Genomic DNA, 16,857 nt, shown 5'->3' with positions numbered 1-16,857 from the left:
TGCACATTTTACCACACAACAAGAGCAAACAAATACCTTCTATATCAGTTTTGTACAACAATGCCTATCCATCTTAGCCACTGTGGCTAATGGTTAGAGACAGTAGGAGCTATAATCCAAAATATCTAGAGGTCATCAGGCTGCTTATTCTTGCCGTTGAATCTGGCTTGCTCTGCCAAGCCTGAAAAAACTCTTTTCCTGCTCTGTAAAGGTATATGATATGCCCAGTGGAAAGATTATGAGAACAGCCCCAAATCTTGAGACTAACATGCTCTTGAAAACCAATCACCTTTATTTACACATACCATGAATATGTTTGAAGAAACTACAGTCTCCTTTTCCACATCTGCTTTTTTGAAAGACAGATGTCTTAGAAGTTTTTTCAGGTCATCCCTGCCACCCAGAAATTCTTGAGCAGTCTCCCTCAGATTGATGCTCCGCAAAGGTGTCAAGCCTACAACTCCCACAATTCACTAGATTCCTGATATTATATAATGGTGAGGCTTTGTACAGAGCCACCTTCCTCTTTGAAACCAACTCCTCAGGCATGGCTGTCATTTCAGTCCAGAATCATTTTTAGCCCCAGTTAAATTCACTTTTGATACAATTTACAGCTGAGCTGAATGATCCCAGAATCTCTTCTTTTCAGGCAGACCTCAAACTACTTCCAGTTCATCCTATTGATCAAAGGAGGGACTAAAAGGAGGCCATTCTCCCACAGATTTACACTCTCTCTCTCTCTCTCTCCCACGCCAACACAGGGCATTTTCCTCAGATTGCTATCTTTTTGGAGCTAAGATGCTCCCCCTGTTTCTTCCCAGCCAGCTGGATCGACATACGCCACTTAGAATGCCATCACATGGCGCTCTGTCAGAAGGCCTGCCCATGTGACAGGTGCCAAGCGATGAGGTAGGGAGGGCTACAGGGCCACAAAGGTCAGGACAGGCCTGGATTTCCCAGGCTACTGCCTTTGTTCAGAGTCACTCACTCAATGGAATACATTAAAGAAGAGACAAAGGCAAGAGGTCCCTGGAGGGCTGGCAGCTAATGTTGCCATCACGTCCCCAAAAACATTGCCCCCCCCCTTGCATGTTCCTGCTGTCGGGATGGATGTGGATTATCAATGACTACCTCCCAGACTTTGCCTTCAGTGAAACACAAACACACAAGCAGAGGCAGTTTACAAAGGAATGCTCCCTCCCGGCCCAGACTTCTTATTGTCCTCTATATCCATTAAGCAATTCCCTTCCACTAACTGCCATTGGTTGGAAGGGCATAAGCCCAGCTGTCACTGTCTTCAGGACTGAGCCAGAGAGGCCGGGTGCCTGAACCAATGGACGCTGCTGCCAGAGCATTCCAGGGAACCTCCAGGAACACCACCAAGCAGGGAGAGAACTCTGCACTGCTTGAGTTCTCAGCAAACATCTTCACACAGACTTCCTCTAGTCCTCCAACATCAACCTGCTAGCAAGCAGAGTTCTTTCAGAAGATAATTCTTTAGCATATCAAAGGTTAGGCTATTTTCTTTAAACATCCAGTAGCCTGAGTTTGCCAGCTCTATCAGGGGATAAAATCCAGAGGTGACCCATGATCTGAAGAAGACGTCAGTCTCAGGCTAAGGTGATAGGTGTGACATGGTCTCCTCAGATCACAGGCCGTTAGTATCACAATCCCAGTAATTCAGATTTAAACATTGATTTGGCCCGGGGATATGGAATGTGCAGCCCTCCAGATGTTGTTGGACTCAATTTCCGCCAGCTCTTGCCAGTTAGCCTTTGGCTAACGAGAAAAGCAAAGCATTATACTTAGAAATATAATTGTAATGGTAACAAGGTACCCTCTTTATGCTCTTTGAGATGTAACAGTAACTTGTTATTAACTAACTAACAGCTATTTTAAAAATAACTTTCCAATCTCCTGTAAAGCGGCAATAATCATCCTTCATCACTTCAAAGGCCTGGTGAAGGCCTTTGAAGTGAGCCTCAAACATGAGAGGAGTTGAAGGTTGTTAGATTAATTTAAGACTGGAATACACTTACCTGATATTATGGCAAAAACTAGTGGTGATGAATAAATTTGTCTATGGAAATACCACTATTTAAAAAAATTAATCACAACAGCAGAGCAAATATAAATGTATTTATATAGCACTGATCATAAGACAGAGCTGGGATGTATGTATATGTACACACACACACACACACACACACACACATTTTGATGTTTTGATCTACTTGTTTTGATTTACAAACAGAAGGCATTGTTCTGTGATTATAAACAGGAAAATGGATTACAAAAAAGCTTTTTTGGAAGTAAAATTTTCTCTATTTTGATCCACACTAAAGCAAAAAACATTTGAGATTGTATTCACAGGTCTCCTAGGTCACATCTGTTTGATGCTTAAAGTTGCTTTGAATGTGGATGCATATATGTGAGTGCATGAGCACACACACACACACAAATACCTAAGATGTAACACAAAGTACTGCTGATCTTTTGCAGGCACTAGAGAAGAAGTTCTAATACTTTACCTGGCAGCCCAGGTTATAGGTATGCGATGAGCAGCATAGACAGTGAAGGAGAGAGGGCAGGAGAGGAGCCGGGCTTCTTGGGAGAGATAATGCTTTCTGTTTCCATGTACCACAGTCTGGAAGTCTGCATTGAATGTGTTGCAGTAAAGTTCTACCAGGTCCAAGACGGCAGCAGTTAAAGCTTCCACTACTTTCTCTGTGGGGGAGAGAAAGTCCACAGAAGCACTTGAGAATCCACTATCCCACTGCAGAGTATATATGCCTGGCTAACTCCCTGATCATAAATATATTTTGCTAACGTTGCTTTCTAGTACTGATTGATCTCATCATGATGTCTCTACAGAGCCTATTGCTGGTGTTTTTTTATGTTGCAGACTTTTTGAATAATCAAATACATGAATAATCAAATACTGTACTTTAGAATCAAAGTGTAAAACAAAAAGAAGCTGGATCCCAAGCTTCTGTGAACACATGTGGGATTTATATACATCTGGGAACATATACATCACATTTATATAGTGCTGATTATACAAACTTAGATCACACTTCATGTTTGAATGCGTTTGCAGGATATATGCACAGAAATGTTCACTACTGGAAAAACACAAGACTTATTCACATCAAATCTAGCACGTTAAATCCTATGTAAAGCTCTATCAAGCCTAGTCAACATCAAAACAAGTGGTTAGGCCTTTCCTTCATATCCAAAACTCTTCTCAAGACTAAACTAGACACAATTGTTCTGTTGTGTAAAATTGTCCCTTTTCCCACAAGTCTACATTTTTTATACCACAGGAATAAAAGATTTCCCATTTGTATCAAGTCAGGCCTCAAACACAAACTCTCAAAGTTATGAAAATTGTTGGGTGATGAATCTACCTAAAAAAATCTGGTCAAAGGCATTGTACAATCTAGGGAACCTGTTCTATGCTAGAGATTCAATTGTTACAATACTGATTACTAGCAGTTCAATAAATATATAATAATTTTGGATCAGAAATGCTGTGGGGAGGCAATCCAATGTAAAAAGCCTTCAAGACCTAACACTCACACACATGCTTTCACACAGAAGAGAAGAAATTAATACCTCTGTTTTCTCTAACGGCCAAAACATTTGGATCCTATTCAGGAAAGAAAAATCAGAACAGAAACATTTTATGACAGTTAGACAAAAAAGAAAAAGAAAGCAATTCCCAGAGCCAACTCCCTTACATAACATGCATCAACGTGTTTCCACTCTCAGCAGTTCAAGTCCATGGAAAGCAAAAGCAGCTACATTTGAGCAGTTTTTAGCAATGTTAATTATAAAATGTCAAGTTGCAGAGTACAGATACAATCTTGGGAAGAGACCATGAATTGTTTAAATGTGGCCCCTTTTTGAGGATCCAACTATGTCTACATACATATCCTCATGTGAAGGTGTGGCTTCCTCCTGCATGGACGAAAACCAGCCCATCTTGTTAAAAGTGAAGCAAAGTTAAACAAAGATTGAACAGCAGGCTGTATGTTTTGCTATATTTTTAGTCCAAACAAGACCTACCAATAGGCAGAAGGAGATAACTGCCCATTGTAATCCATTTATAGAAATACAACACAAGTAAAAACGGAAACAAAATTTAAAAAGAGGTCAGTAAAAGTGAAAGGGAATGAGGATCAAAAGGAAGTCAGACTTTGTTCAGGTACAAAACTAAAGTGTGGTTTAGCGTTTTGTAAACAAGCCTAGAACTTGTCAGCTTCACCATCCCCTTGATACTAGTCGTGCCCCGCTTTATGATTGCCCCGCATTATGATAAAACTGCATTATGACGATCTTTTGCGGTCGCAATTGCAATCACAAAACGATGGTCTGAATAGGGGTTTTTCCCTTTGTGATGATCGGTTCCCTGCTTCGGGAACCGATTCTTTGCAAAACGACGATTTTCGGACAGCTGATCGGTGGTTTCAAAATGGCCACCGGGTAAATAAAATGGTTCTGCGCTGTTTTCTGGGACGGATTCCTTGCTGCACAGGCACCAAAAATGGCCACCCCATGGAGGATCTTCGCTGGACGGTGAGTTTCCAGCCCACTGGAACGCATTGAAGGGGTTTCAATGCATTTCAATGGGCTTTTTATTTTCGCATTATGGCGTTTTCATTCTACAGCGATTTCGCTGGAACGAATTAATGTTATAATGTGAGGCACCACTGTATACCAAGAGGGAGTCCATTAAAGTGAAGCACTGCCTACAGGATGTAGGAACCAGGTTAAGAACAGGAATTCAATCCGAGGCCAGTCTTAAACATGTTGCTGAGATGAGATGTATGCAGAAAATCACAATGTGGGAACATACAGCATAAGCATTGACTACCAGGGATGGGAGCTCGAGTTGTGGGACTCGTCAAGTCAGACTTGTTGCACTGACAACTCGACTCGGACTTGACTTAGGTTTTTCTTCAATGACCCAAACTCAAATTGTGACTTGGAACCCATCCACCTACTCCCTTTTTTGGGGGGCAGAGTGGATGCTTGTAGGGACTCAGACTTGGGACTTGGACATCCCTGTTGAGTACTGACTTCTCTTTCATAGCTATCCTACCCACATATGGCAAAAAAAAAATGCACAAGAGAAACTGCAAATGGTGCTTTTTAGGGTCACATGTGAACCGGAGGTTGCCACTGCGGTACTCCTTGTGCTTTCTTAGCATGATATTTCTATTGCCTGAAAAGACGTAGCTGCAGAAAAATCTTTTCTTTTTTACTCTGTCAGCTTCAGTTTGGGTGTTCCAGATGAGACCCCACTGCCTCATTTTCTTACCTTCTGGATTTTGGGCTGCATGCGAGATGGGCAGGGTGGCAGCTGATTCAGGGCAGCTGTGATCTCCTGGGACTCCACAGCAGCCAAAGCATTGCAGATAGCCATGATAGACTGAACTGCCCGCTCTGCCTTCAGCTGGAAGTCTCCCTGGGGGAAGAATGGAAGAAGGCCTCATGTCTCAAGGTAATAGCAGAAAAAGCTACTCAGGCATAGACCAAACTGTTAAGAGGTTCCTTGCATTTCACAAGTAGCTTTTTAAAAAATGCAATAGCATCAGCTGGAAGTTCTGGTAACTATTTTCATTTCCTCTATATGCTCTATTTACATCATTCAACAAGTCTGAAGGAGGAATTTTAACCCTGACATCCTTTCCTATGGTCCCTTATGGAACACCTACTCTGAAGTTAATATTTGCATTGTGTGTGGGGGGGACGGACCCTGTATTGGTGCCAGTAAAAAAGTGCCTCTTTCCATTTCAGAGGGCTCTCCCCCCGCACACACACACCCAGAACTGCAGCAGGGAGGAAATGGTTAAATTCCTACTCCCTACCAGTTTTGATCCCCCAGCTGGAAATGTTGGGGTTGGGAATCAACTGCCTCTTCTAACACAATCTACATTTTAAAACTGCACAGTAGATGAGAACAGGCATTTACTGTTGTGCTTCACCTAAATCATACAGCCTTGTCCGATACTAAAAGTCACAGGAGTATGCAAGTTAATTAGAATCATTTTCCAAGTGGTCTAAATAGATAATGAAAAGCTATCATAAACAAACACAGACAGAAAAGATCTTGTAGTTTGCATCTCCAAGCATTGCTGGAGAATAACAACACTTTTTGTTTAATTCTGTTTCTGTTTTTGTCTCACTAGTGTTGTAAGTGTCAGTCAGTGAACTACAGTGGACTGGAACAGGATATTTTCAGTCAGGCAACTACAAAGTGTTGTACTCTGGAAATGACGAACTCAGAAGAAAGGTAGTAGCTCTAATACTAAGGCAAGATGTAGCAGAAACAGACAGGGGCAATAATAGAATTTTTGACTGAATAATATCAGACTCCATGAAAAACCTATGAAAATAGCCATCATTCAAGTCTGTGCTTCAATTACTGATGCTGAAGAAGATGAAATCAAAAGCTTTTATGCAAGCATCCAAGAAGAAATCGACCATACATCAAAACAAGACATGCTTATAATCATAGGTGACTGGAATGTAAAACTAGGAACAAAGCAGAATCCAATGCAGCTTGAAAATTTGGCCTAGGAGACAGAAATGAAGCAGGAGAGCAACTCATAAGATTTCTGTGAAGCCAACAATCTGTTACGTTCAAGCATGTCCTAATGCCAATACCTAGTTTCTTGGAAGTTAGGAAACTATCTGATATTGCCAGTTCCTTCTACCGATGTAATTCCAGACTGGGCGCCTCAAAATATCTAGGTGGAATTGCCACTAAGTGGCACTGTTGCTCATGTCACACAAAGTCTACTAAATTCTGGTAGTCCACTGGAGAGAAGTTGCAGAAGTACAGAAGAGGTGGAAGAGTGGACATATCTACAATTCTCTTTCTTCACTGTGAAGTACTTAAAAGAGACCACAGGCCTAGAAAATATGTGTGGGATACTGTGGCCAGGTGTGGTATTGTGTTAGGAACAGGAGAAAAGTCAAGTGCACTAGAAGGGAAAAATAATATGAAAACATAGGAGAAGCTGTAGAAGCCTTCAGAGTGTGAAAATCCTTCTGTTTTGTAACTGGAATCACCCACATGAGCATTTTCCTCATGAAATCAACAAACACATCTCATTTATGAAAGCTTTCTTCCTCTGCTCAAAATCCGTAGCAATTGGCAACATGATCTCATAAAATCTTAAATCTAAACTTATCAAGAGTATGTAGACTTGAGATTCTGTGTCAGACAACTACAGTGAATTTTGCAGAGGCTTCCTAGCTAATTTTCTGTGAGTCACCACCTCAGAAAAGCACAAGAAAGGTTTAGAGCACCCACATTCATCTGTCTGTGCCACTCATATACATACATATCTATATGTCTATTTCCCAATCTTGAACAAAACAAGTTGTGGCTGAACTTGTGGGCATTGTCACGACAGGTTTAATGAGTTCTTGCTCCAGTCAGTTTACCAATGAGTTTTTCCTCTTCTGTACTAGTCAGGGTAAGAACTCACAAAAGCAAACATTCCAGCTTTAATGTAATTATCACTGTCTGTACATCATTCCCCTTTGATCTCACTGATGAATTATTTTCTTTCTGTCTATTCAGGATGATGCTCTGTGCATCTGATAAAGGAGGCTTGGTCTACAAAATGCCCCTCCCCACAAGAAAGGCAGGGATGATACTGCACCCTTTGTTACCCTTTTTGTTAAGTAGACAGGGGCAAAGCCTATTGTGCACAATGATACAAAGCCACACACATCCTGAACTCTAAAAAGGAACTCCTTAATTAGCAGCAATCTGCCTCTACTAGTGATGGTACCCTCCATGCCCTTTGCATAGACAGAACTACACAACAGGATAATGGCTGCAACGTCTCCTGCGTATCTCTGTCTTCTCACTTGCTTTACCGCTCTTATACTCCAAACTACACATTCTAACTTCCACATTAAAGGGCAAATAATGTGGAGGTTTTTTAAGAGGGGTGTGAGTGATTTCTGTTTGAGTCCTAAATCCCTTTAGAGGCATTGGGAGCCTAACCTTCACATACACTTAAATACTGGAAAAGAAGTTCACATATTTTTACTGTATCATAAGGGAAGGGAAACTGAAACAAACAATGGATATGGTGCATAGGAACTTGTTATCAAAAGCTGCTGGCAAAGTCAAGAACAGAACCCAGGGTCACTCTGCTACACCTAGTTTGTTTCCTGCTCTGACTGATAGCTCAGATCACTCTGCCCTTACAGCTTTCTGGCAGCAGTCCCGGACACACTTGTGGCTGGAAGCCCTCACCTTAGTCAGGGAAATATGACTCTCATAAAAGCTTGAAGACTGGGATGAGGAAGAAGTGAAGCATGCCAACAAGTAGTGAGTTGACTGCCAGGTGAGGTGAGGGAAAAAAACAGGATTGAGGACATTTATTTTATAGGTAGACTTGACCCTGGCAGAAACACACAAAGTTCTTAGCAGTTTTAAGCAGAAAACAAAAAAAGTGTATTAGCAAAGAGAAGAGGTGTGATTGGCCCAGGGAAAACTGTGCTAAAAATGCTCCCTCAATCGCGTGGATTCGATCTTATGACTGCTGGTCTTCTGACCTTGCAGCACGGAGGCTTCTGCGGTTTAACCTGCAGCACCACCACGTCCCCATCCAGTGTTGTACTACCATATAATAAGGAAAGTTTTATTCCAGAATGAATGTAGGCAAAGCAACTGTACAGCCACATGCTTCTTTCCTTGCTGCACAACTGGGCAAAGCCAGCCAGTTCAGAAACTGGGGGTTATGGTCCAGAGAACAGAGGCATGGTGGAAGTTATAACAAGAGCAGTATGGTTTGCAGTGGGAAAACTGGAGGCTAAAATGGGTTAGGGAAGGTGGAAGAGTGTTATCGGTTTTTCCATTGCAATGTCTTTTGGATGGAAATTATTTCATATCCTAAAGATAGCAAAGCTGTGTACTGCCATGTAGACTGGCGTAGCTCAGTCAGCTGGAGTGCCTGGCTGCAGAGCCAAGGAACTGGGAATTAGAATCCCAACTCTGCTTCCTGGCTGAGATCACTCAGCACATGTGTGCTCTTGCGATTATGTGTCCTGCCAGCTGTGCGGCCTCGGGCAAACTGCACGGTCCCAAAGCACTGTCAGCAGAAGGAAATGGTAAACCACTTCTGAGTACTTTATCTCTGGAAAATCCTGGGAGAGTTGCAAAAAGAATTGGAATTGACTTTATGGCACATCATTATTAATTAATTATACTTCCATATACTAATACTCATGAATACAAAGGCAATACACCATGGAAGTCCTCCGCATTGTTCTAGATATGCTGAAAAAAAGCATACCTTAGGAAGGGCTCGTATGAGACTTAGAGGATCTCCATGCAGGCCTTTGGTGGCGGCAGCAAAGCTCCTCAATGTCCACCCTTTGGGTGTCACTAGCTTCATGTTGTTCTCCATATGTCAAGGAAAGTGCTGCTGCTGCAGCAGCATAACTTTTGGTTTAGCCAGACAGTACTATTGTGGCACACAGCATTTTACTTGTCCCACAATGTCTCTGGGACCCCAACATAGCATCCTGCTTGCTAAGGAGGGTCCATGGGGAGGAAGACATACTGGTAACCAAAACTTGCTGCTGGCTCTGCCAACTGCTGATGCTAACTAACCCTGCTTTCATGGTTTCAACACCCTGTTCCTACCCCACCCCAGAGCATTAATTCCAACATTGTCCTCTCTCACCTCAGCCGCTACGAATGCATCAACCTCATTGTGGAAAGTATCAAAGAGAAGGCTCAGGGCTTGCCTATTGGAAGAAACAGCACAAAACAGCTCAGAACAGAAAATGGAAACAAGAGGCTCTATCTGCTACATATGGATGAACCCTTCTGTTGCTCATGTTAACCTTGCTTTTCCACTTCTAGTCTATCTGGTTCAAAACTGTGTGTCTTGATTGGAGAAGTTCTCCAGGGTCCCAGGCAGAAACCTTTCTCAGCTCTTATTTGGACACGCTAAGGTTGGTGGTCTGAGACCTTTTAAATATAAAGCATGTGCTCTATTAATGATCTACAGCCCTTCTCTAAATAGCCTAAAAACAATTAACATTACTGGCTTAAGTCAAGAACCTCAGCACTCACTGTTTTTATCTCTATTGATCATGAGCTTGTGTATTCCAGGGAAGCTGTCCCTCTGCCTTATTTCTCCCTTAACAATGTTACCAATCCATTCATCATTACCTGGTGATTGTCTGTTTGATTGGCCTCTCCTGGAGGTGAACATAATGGTTGAGTGTGGAAGGGCTTTGATCATCATTCACCTGCACAAAGGAAGGCAATTACTCAAATGTGTTCCATATGTCTACTTTAAAGGAATGATGGGTACAAACTGGCAACACTTACTGGTGCTGCTGTTTGTTAATGTATTTCACCAAAGAGTGGCACAAAGTATATAGTTAAATTCAGCAGGGGATGGACAAGAGGAACTCACATTCCCCTGGCACATAGATAGTTTACAGAACAATCATATTCCAGACCATGTTGTTTTTTTATCAATTAGATCTGGGTCTTGGAAACAAGCAGAGTAGACTGCAAACACTTCTTGCCATGACAGTGTCTTAAATTTTATGTATTTTATCAAAGCTATATTACAGAGGCACGGCCTAATGCAATTTTTCGGGCCAGTGCTAGCTACACAGCAATCCAGAGTCACTACAAGAAATGTCCCAGTTTATATAGTCAATAGATTCCAGCTTGCCTTATGCTTCGACTTTTGCAGTTTAACCAGAGACTTTCTCCTTAACTGTTATAGCCAGGTACAGAATGAGACTGCCTGTCCATAGCAGAAATTCACACAAAAAGTAGATCAGAGAGCAAATCATATCAACTCCCCCTCCACCTACCATCTAGTGGTTCTCTCTGTTCTCCTTTTTCCATGCTTCATTAATTAGGTCCAGAAACAGTACTTTCTGGTGTCACATTCAGACTACAGCCTAGATATAGTATAAAACAACCCCAATCCCAGGACATAAGGATGTTTTCCTCGTTGTCTATATAAGCAAATCTGCAATCTTAGATGAAGTAGGACAACACTTGAACTGACAACAGCAGAGAAAACACCTCTATTCAGGTGCTCAGTGACAAGCAATATTTACCGTCCTAGCCAAGTCACTGCGCACAGCCTTCCTCTTCATCAGCTGCAGCCGAATGTCCATGTCAAACTTCCTGCAGTGCTGGATATATTCATGACTTCCTAGTGGGTGTTTACTGAAAGGGGGCAAACAAATAAAGAAATGATCAGTAAAAGACTTTTTCACCTGTCTGTGTTACATTATGTAACTTACATAAAGGCTACCCAAGGTAGGAATATTTTGTAAAATCATTGTTTATCTTTTATATAGCAGAGAACAAAAATAACTCAGCTCTGCAACAACTTTGCCTAAGATCTACATGGCTTATGTTTTTTCCTAAGAAATATCTATTTATAAATTCCATAACCAGTCTTTTTAAAAAATAACATGCATGCTTCCTAATCATTCAATGAAAAAAACCAAATTATTCAAGAGCACTGAATGCTTGTGAGCTTTGTGAGTGATGAAGAACGAAAGAATGAAGAAGCAGCATGGTTGAAGCGTGGGAGTGGACCTTGAGAGACCCAGGTTCTACTCCCCAGAGTGACTTTTATTTCTCCTGTCACACTCTCTCTTAGCTTTCTCACAGAATATTATTAAGATGAAATGAGGAAGAAGACAGGCATGCCCACTCCTTTGAGCTCACTGGAAAAAAGGTATAACTAATAACTAAACTTTTAAAACAGGAATTAGTACACAAAATAAATAATAAGGAAAGGCAAACTGGATATGTGTGACGAAGTAATAAACAATTCAAAGCTTAATTTTCATGGGGGGGTGATTTCAAACAGAGGCATACAGTTTTGTGGGTTTTTTGTACTAAAATTCCCAGAATTTTGGGAGCTGTAGCCCAAAAATATGCACCTCTAATTTGAAAAAAAGAATTTAAAAAATCCAAATGAATTTTTTTAAAAAAGGTATCAAACTGAAAAAATGTTGGGAAGTAAATTATGAAGTCACAGGCTAGAAAAAAAGGATTCTTATATTGTAGTACTTCAAAGAATGATGAGTTTTAATTTTTAAGGCACCGCAAGACTCTTTCTTGGTTTTGTCGCAAAGACTTAAGACAACTCCCACACCCCCAAAACTTCTAGAATCCAGGAAGCTCACTGGAGAAGGGACCTTGCTGCAAGTACCTTGTGGCTCATGTCTCTGTAGCCTCCTCCTCAAGACTGATACACATCCACAGTAAAATTTGATAAAGTTACTTTTTTTGAGTCATAGTTACCAGAACTCCCTAGTAACAGGGCTATTTGCCATGTTGGTTGTGAGACTGTAGGGGATGCAATATGAATACACTACAGTAATTTTGCAAAGTTCTGCTTTACTGCATATGGAAACCTGTATCGAAAAGCCATCAGACCCCTAACTCAGGCCACACTGGCTAAGTTGAAGATGAAAAACAACAACAGAATGAGCCTTTCTGTGGTGCCCCACAGTTGCAACAGGAAGTCTGGCCCTTTCACCTGTCAATCCGAGAGGAAAAGTCCATTCTTATCTCTGTTGGGCCTGCATCCTGGCAGGAATCAGCACAGCTGCTATGACACAAGAATGCTGTTTTCAGAGGCAGGAGAGAGGGAAGGGAGGGAGGCTGCTTTGTTTTTAAAGGGAAGAAACAAATACAGAGTAAAACACAACCTCAAAGGCTGGGAAAAGAAAGAAAAACACACACACACACACACTCAAAGTGCCAGCAGTACAATCTCAATGAGGAGAGCTTTAGATTTATTTTCAGGAAATGCTGCAAGGTCTTTTCATGTGGGCTACCTTGTAATGGCTGTCATGAAGCAATGTGGTGTCCGTGTAAAACATTCAATAACGATGCTAGTTTTAATCATTCTAAAATATGTTCTACTGAATCTTGATTTGAATTCTTTTAGGTTGAGGCCAGTCAGAAATCAAGCCAACTGAAAAACAGCCCAGGGTGTGCATGGAATTTGATTGCATCAGGTGCCAAAATGCTTTTGACTGGCCTTGGGTCCTATATATGCAATGACCTGGAAAATGAGCAATAATCTTTGCTACTCCCTTTCTGGCAATATAATGTCTTGGGCCAGCCCTATTCACTGTCACTTTGACTTTGCAGCACGTCCCCACCCCCAATTATTTCCTCTTTTTAATAAATGCTATCATACATTGGGCTCATATGAAAGGGCAAGAAAAGACAGTAATGTTGGGAAAGGTTGAAGGCAGCAGGAAAAGAGGAAGACCAAATACACTGTGGATTGACTCCCTAAAAAAACCCCACAGGCTTGAGTTTGCAAGAGCTGAGGACAGGGTATTTTGGAGATCATAGGGTCGTCATTGGAGATGATGCGACGGCATGTAACAACAAAATGACACTCAAGAATTCAGAAGCAGGTGATGGTGAGAATTTTTTCTCCAAGATCTCAGGAAATTGCCACCAGTCAGATAAGATAATAATTTCAGTAATTTCAGAAAAATTGCTTTAGGAATGCAACCAGAATTGGCATTCATTAAGGCCTTGGCCATGCCGGCTTGAGGATTCCGAGAGATGTAGTTTTTAAAAAAAAGTTACTTCCTTCCGTATTCTACAGTTCATTCTGCCCGTGTCAGGTTCTTGCCAGTTTTTGCTCAAGTCAAGGTATGCAGGTTAATTACAGGACAATGGAATTTTGCCTGATCCTTTGACTTTGAATTGCAGCAGTTCCATTATTTATCAAATATTTGATGTCTACTCTCACAGGAATGGCATGTCAAATATTTGGTGTGTATCAGCACCAGGAATGGATCGTTGAAAAACTGTCAACCTCAAACACATTAAGTTAGTAGAAAGGTATATGAAAATTAAACATCTTATTAGATTTTATCTATACATATCAGCAGGCAAAGGAGAGTACTGGCCTTTCTGGGACTCATAAAGCTTCCTGCTTTTCACCGCCTGTGGAAAGTGCTAATTAGTTAATCTTTACAGGATTCACAAAGCGTCCTATTTCTCCATGAGGCTGTGCAGAGTTTTGACTGATTTGCCCTTGTGGGAATCAGGAAGTGACTCCTCCCACCCCTCAGCAGAGCAATGCTTGTGTGCTTTGTGTTTTACAGTTGGCTTTAAAGAGGAAGATGGAAGCAATTAATACACACTGCAATGGACAAGTATATCAGGTGTTTGAAAAAGAAGAGATTTAAAGCCCAACACCTGCTCATAGCCCATGCTCTCTTGGCAGCAGGTAATAAAGGAAAGAGGGTGGGGGAGGAAAGACCCTACCCTACTGCTTCCATGATAATCTCCTACAAGGAGATATCTTTGTGTCAGACCAATTGTCCCACTGAGCTCTACTGGGTTTAATTGCCACTACAGGATTGCAACATGGAGCAGTTCAATCAATCTCCATGAGGAGACATGTTCTCCATTTCCCCATGTGTCCCATTTATCATCCGATATTTCACAAAGTATTTATTTAAAGCTGATAAAGAATCAGAAACTTTTTCATGATAAGACCTCAGAAATGATGCTGAGCTTTCATCGCAGAGCTCAAGCAAAACATTTGGTTGCATACATAATCACAATGCTCACGGGAAATTATTTTTGCCCTCAAATTATTATTTGTTTCTATGATTGAACAGGATTCAAAAAAATGTGAAGGTGCACCTTCTGCTCAATCAACCTGACCACACATGAATATAATCAGGAGGCCCCTCTTGTATACTTCCTTTTACACATTTATCTTCTACAAGCAAGAACTTTCTTTGGGATGGTGAAATACTTATTTTATTTGCTCAAACCCTTTAAAATATTAACGATCTTATAACTGTAAATTAAAATTGATTTTTTAATGCAATGTTAAGTCTCTACATTTTACTCTTTAGATATCACATTGCTTTAATTTAATTGTTAATTTTATGCAAATTGGCCTGAAATCTACTGTGGGATAAAGACATGGTTTATGTCCTCAAATAAGTAAATAAATGTTCAGACCACCTCCTAATGAGTTTCCTACCCAACTCTCAGCAACTTGCTATATTGTTACTTTGGTCTTTGTACAATGATGTTAATATTTCCAATATCCATTTGTTTAAAAAGACAAAACATAATAAGAATTTGTTCCTTTTGTTTCTTAAGACGGTCCCCAACATACTCAAAACAATAGTGTGTGCTGAAGCACTTGTGGTTTTCCCACAAAGACGATTTGCTACAGAGCTGCCAAGTCAGCAAGAGAAGCTACTACGAAATTGTTGCAATGCATCAAAGCCTGCACTGCAGCAAACTTGTCCTGCGGGGAAGCTGTTTGGAAGGAGGATCAGGAATTCTGTTATGCTGGGGGAACAAAGCCTTGCTTTTCCTCCACAGACTCCTCATGTAAGAGCTGGACAGAATGCATGCAGTAGTCTCTCCAGATCAAATGTAAGTTGACAACAATATCCCTCCATCTAATTTTGAGTATTTTTATCTGCCAAAACAATACAATCATTTGGCCATTGGGACACAGATTGACAGAATGCTGAAAGCATGTCCTGCTTTCCTTTCTCCTCTAGTTTGCTTTTCAGACTCGGTGTGATGAGAAGAACATGCTGCATGAAAGAGATCTCGTACTCAGGGCTGGTCTAGCTGTAATGGTTCTGCCTCATGGGACCCTCCAGAATATCCCTCTGAAGTAGTAGGTCTTCCTGCATAGCAGTAGATGGCCCCTGTAATTCCTCCAGTGGAGGAGAGGGGGTGTGACCCTGACTCTAGGAAAGGATGATTGCAGTGGCACTCTTCTGGAGAATGAGAGCTGGCTATCACTATAGGAGCACACTGTGATCTGTAAGAACACAGCATCACAATCAGAGGTGTAGCAGATCCAGGTCTTCAGGGGTCAAAATGGCAGACTATTTTGCTTAGCAGGGATGATGACTTTAACTAAGTTGGACATACAGAGAGCTACAGCTACGCTAAATCCTCGTTATTGAGAACAAAGGCAAGATGTCTCCTCTCTCCTATCTTTGAGTCAAGAGGGAAATGTGAGGAAGAAAGTGATATAATCAACCCTAAAAATATCTGTCTATGTTGAGGGAAGGTCAGCAAAAGTTAGAGCAGGTAAAGGACATCCTAGGAAACTTGAGGAGGACCTTCCCTCTCTATCTGTTCCTTCCCATGGAAAGATCTGCATCTTCTTCAGTGTAAGCTGAATTGCACCCAGTCACTTGCAATAATTAGGAACTATTAGCATTATAAAAGACCAGGTTTTGTTGGAAATTAAAAATTCGCAGCTGACCTTGTGGGAGAGCTGATCCCACAACAATGGTGGAAGACAATCAATTAGATGGCTGTAATGAGCTACTTTATGTCAGAGATTATGATTTTGTTTTGGCTGTGCCAGATATCCAGAAATACCTTCATACATTTAATTGTTTCTTTTACCACTTCTGTATTTTTTTGTGCCCAGAGACATATCTCGTGTGTTTTTTCACTTTGCACTAACTTTTTGTTTTGAATGGGTTGTAACTCTTCTCCTTAAGATATAATAACATTTAGTTCCTTCTTAGATACAGTCCAACCCATCCACCACTCAGTTGCTTGGTTTACGTACCAGAGGCTTCTTCACTAAAGGAAGCGGAAAATAAGACCTTAGAATTGGAGTTATTTTTGGTTTTCTTTTGTTATTGCACCTCCCAAACCCAGGGGACAGGGCAGGCCCTCGAAGAGAAATTCTCCCATCTATAGGGTAAGGAGGAGTTCCCTTCATCTTAGATGGCTGAAGGAGGTGGAGGAGGTGGCAGCTACTAATTCAAGGTGATGTAAAAGTAAGC

The 16,857-nt window shown here is 41.2% G+C and overlaps 1 protein-coding gene across 4 annotated transcripts in view; it reads right to left on the bottom strand.

Moving 5' to 3' along the window:
- PIK3C2B (phosphatidylinositol-4-phosphate 3-kinase catalytic subunit type 2 beta) overlaps positions 1-16,857 on the bottom strand; it is a 115,513-nt gene that overhangs the window by 53,656 nt on the left and 45,000 nt on the right. For all 4 annotated transcript variants that reach the window (XM_078391903.1, XM_078391902.1, XM_072997325.2 and 1 more), the window contains 6 exons: positions 11,131-11,242; positions 10,217-10,296; positions 9,723-9,786; positions 5,327-5,473; positions 3,619-3,652; positions 2,532-2,727 (listed from right to left, as the gene is read on the bottom strand). In XM_078391903.1, the coding sequence (XP_078248029.1) occupies positions 2,532-2,727; positions 3,619-3,652; positions 5,327-5,473; positions 9,723-9,786; positions 10,217-10,296; positions 11,131-11,242 (633 nt within the window). The remainder of the gene's footprint in view (positions 1-2,531; positions 2,728-3,618; positions 3,653-5,326; positions 5,474-9,722; positions 9,787-10,216; positions 10,297-11,130; positions 11,243-16,857) is intronic.

This window comes from Pogona vitticeps, chromosome 4 (genome assembly GCF_051106095.1).
Source record: "Pogona vitticeps strain Pit_001003342236 chromosome 4, PviZW2.1, whole genome shotgun sequence".
Classification (NCBI taxonomy): domain Eukaryota; kingdom Metazoa; phylum Chordata; class Lepidosauria; order Squamata; family Agamidae; genus Pogona; species Pogona vitticeps.
This window is presented reverse-complemented; position numbering and strand designations above follow the sequence as displayed.